This window comes from Prunus dulcis, chromosome 1 (genome assembly GCF_902201215.1).
Source record: "Prunus dulcis chromosome 1, ALMONDv2, whole genome shotgun sequence".
Lineage (NCBI taxonomy): Eukaryota > Viridiplantae > Streptophyta > Magnoliopsida > Rosales > Rosaceae > Prunus > Prunus dulcis.
Genome location: NC_047650.1, coordinates 37,966,426 through 37,969,500, shown reverse-complemented (window position 1 = coordinate 37,969,500; position 3,075 = coordinate 37,966,426). Strand labels below are relative to the sequence as shown.

At 38.3% G+C, this 3,075-nt stretch overlaps 1 protein-coding gene across 1 annotated transcript; it reads left to right on the top strand.

The window, feature by feature from the left end:
• The first annotated feature begins 380 nt into the window (after positions 1 to 380).
• On the top strand, positions 381 to 2,381 carry LOC117614179. Its single transcript, XM_034342900.1, has 2 exons — positions 381 to 1,231; positions 1,669 to 2,381. Exons 1-2 carry the CDS (start codon positions 547 to 549, stop codon positions 2,307 to 2,309), a joined length of 1,326 nt encoding a protein of 441 aa, XP_034198791.1. The 5' UTR covers positions 381 to 546; the 3' UTR covers positions 2,310 to 2,381.
• Positions 2,382 to 3,075: the final 694 nt, after the last annotated feature.

Genomic DNA, 3,075 nt, shown 5'->3' with positions numbered 1-3,075 from the left:
TTTGAATGGTTTTTATTTCTTAATAGTAAAAGAAACACAACTACCATAAAAAATATGTAGAACTCTTTCCACTTTTTGTTATTTTTTGAATGTAGTAATACCAATATGTTTCAATTGATAATCATGTATGAGATTTGAAGGGTTTTTTGAATCATATAAGATTTTAAGTTTTGAATCTTCATCCCAAGCTATGTTTCTTTTTTGTCACTGACTCAGTAGTAATAAGAGATATATTAAATATGTGCAACCCATAGTTTTGTATTCTCTTGCCATCCAAGCATCACTCCCCCATCATTAACAAATAACAATATCTTTACACAGATCAATCACTTATCTATTTATAAATCAACTTCTGTACACACAACAAAAAAAGCCCCACAGAACCCTAATCTAGAAAAAGCTTTCTACAAAAGCAAGCAAAGGGAGCTCCTTTGCAACCCCACCCAGCTGTCTGTCTCAGCTCATGTCTCTGAAAGAACCCCATCTGCAATTCTGAAACTAAAACCACAAACCACCATTTTACTCAGCTCAAACATCACAAATTAGATGTCTTCTTCAGCCATGGCTACCTCTAAACTCAAAACCCAAAGAAAACCCACCAAGCAAATACACCAAAAGGCTCAGAAACAGAACCAAAACCAGAACCAGAAGCCCCAAAAGACAGAGAAGCCACCCTATTGGTCTGTTGTAAGAGGCTTATTGACCTGTAAACATCTCCAACCACTTCAGCTACAACAAGAGCGCAAACAGCAGCTACTGCAACAACAACAACAGCATGAGCAAGCCATGGAGGAAAGTAATGCTGCCAAGAAAAGCAAGAAAATGAGATGCTCTGGCTCACTGTGTAACAACACCAAAATCATGCACAGGCCTGAAATAGGATCTCCTGACGTTCATAAGAAAAGGGCTTCAATGGGTTCAAGTAACAGTAATGAAACTTCAAGCAGATCCATGAAAGCTCCTCTGCATGAGTTCAATGGGGTTGTTTCTACCTCTTCTTCTTCATTATCTGCAGTATCTACTAATAATTCTTCTGTTGGTGGTGGGTCTTTTAGAGCAATGCCTTTCAGGAGATTCTCTGGCTGCTATGAGTGCAGAATGGTGGTTGATCCTGTTCTTGGTTTTGCTAGAGACCCTTCTCTGAGAGGCAGCATTTGTTCATGTCCTGAATGTGGTGAGATTTTCATGAAAGCTGAGAACTTGGAGCTTCATCAGGCTGTTAGGCATGCAGGTACATCTCACAATTCTCAACAATTTTAATCATGCACGCATGTGATGTGATCTGAGAAAACCCTTTATTGCGTTTAATAATTAAATGTCTTTATTCATAACAGAAAAGGTACATTAAAAATTAATTTATCTCTACACTCTGAGCTTATAATAAGTATTATCAGCTAGGACTTGTGAAGCCATAAACTTTCAGTTTCAGAACCTGTCTCTCTCTCTCTCTCTCTTTCTCATACTTCAATGCAGAATTAATTTCTGTTACTAGCTAGTTACAATGAGTTCATGAGCACCATTCCTCTTCCTGCATCATTTCCAAAACATGTTACCAATATCTACACAATTTACAGAAAACCATGTTCAAATTTTCAGTCTTTTCAAATAAATTTCAGAAAACCATGCTCAAAGTTTCAATTTTTTTAATCTCTATCACAAAATCCACAGTTTCTGAACTGGGTCCTGAAGACACAAGCAAGAACATAGTGGAGATCATATTCCAGTCCAGCTGGCTAAAGAAACAGACCCCAATATGTAAAATCGACCGCATCCTCAAAGTCCACAACACCCAAAAGACCATCTCCAAATTTGAAGAGTACAGAGAATCCATCAAAGCCAAAGCCACCAAGCTCCCCAAGAAACACCCTCGCTGCATTGCAGACGGCAATGAGCTCCTCAGGTTCCACAGCACCACATTTGTGTGCTCATTAGGCCTAAACGGCTCCTCCAATCTCTGCAACTCAATTCCACATTGCAATATCTGCAGCATAATAAAAAATGGGTTCAATAAGTTCTCTGGAGACCTAATCGAAGACGGCATTTTGACAACAGCAACAAGTGGAAGAGCTCATGACAAGGCTGTGGTTGCTGCAGAGGACAATGGCAAGAGGGCAATGCTGGTTTGTCGTGTGATTGCAGGGAGGGTGAAGAAGAACATGGAGGATAGTATTGGTATTGGACCCATTGGTATGGAAGAGTATGACTCTGTGGCTGGAGCTGTGGGAGTTTACTCTAATTTGGATGAGTTGTATGTGTTTAATCCCAAGGCTATTTTGCCTTGTTTTGTTGTCGTATATGGAGGTTTCTAAACTTTTTAATGAGTTTTTGGCCACACTTATGTTATATATTGCTGAGATGATTAAGACTCAATTCTCCTTTGACTCGTTTAGCTGTTTATGTATAAGGAAAATTTATGCATATGCATCAAACTGTAATTTGTCTGTACAATCTTTTGAATATTGTCTAAAATTTGGTGATCTGTGGGGAGTGAGTGAAGTGATCCACTATGATCAGTCTATCAGTTTAGAACTTAGAAGGATGTGCATGCACATAGATTGGTGGAATTGTTTAGATCATTTTTGTTGGGTCAACGAGGAACCCTAAAGTTCTTGGTGCCAGCTGACAGATGCTAAATGACAAAGGAGTCATGCTGGTTTAGATAAATTATTTGCATAAAAATTTGTGTAACTGTTAGTGCATTAATGACTAAGGTGACATTAAGTTAAAACTGGGTTTTGGAATTTGTATATCTTAATCCAACCAAGGGGGTAAATTTTTTGGTCTCTTTAATCTAAATTTCTATTTGCATTCCCCTTGCAATGTAAGTTGTGAGGGAAGAAAGAAGAAAATAATAATTCCTTGAGAAACTACAAGTCAGAAATACAATACAATAATCATCAAGCTTTAATGTCCAAGTCCAACCTAATGGCCCCAAATTCCCAGTTAGGCCATTATTAAGGGCTCCTCCTAAGTTCTTTGGCCTTGAAAGTTTGATACGAGCTTAAAGAAGGGTAGGCAGCTTTTACATCAAACAAAAGGAAATGGACAAGCTTGCGCTTTCAAGGCTAAGCGAAA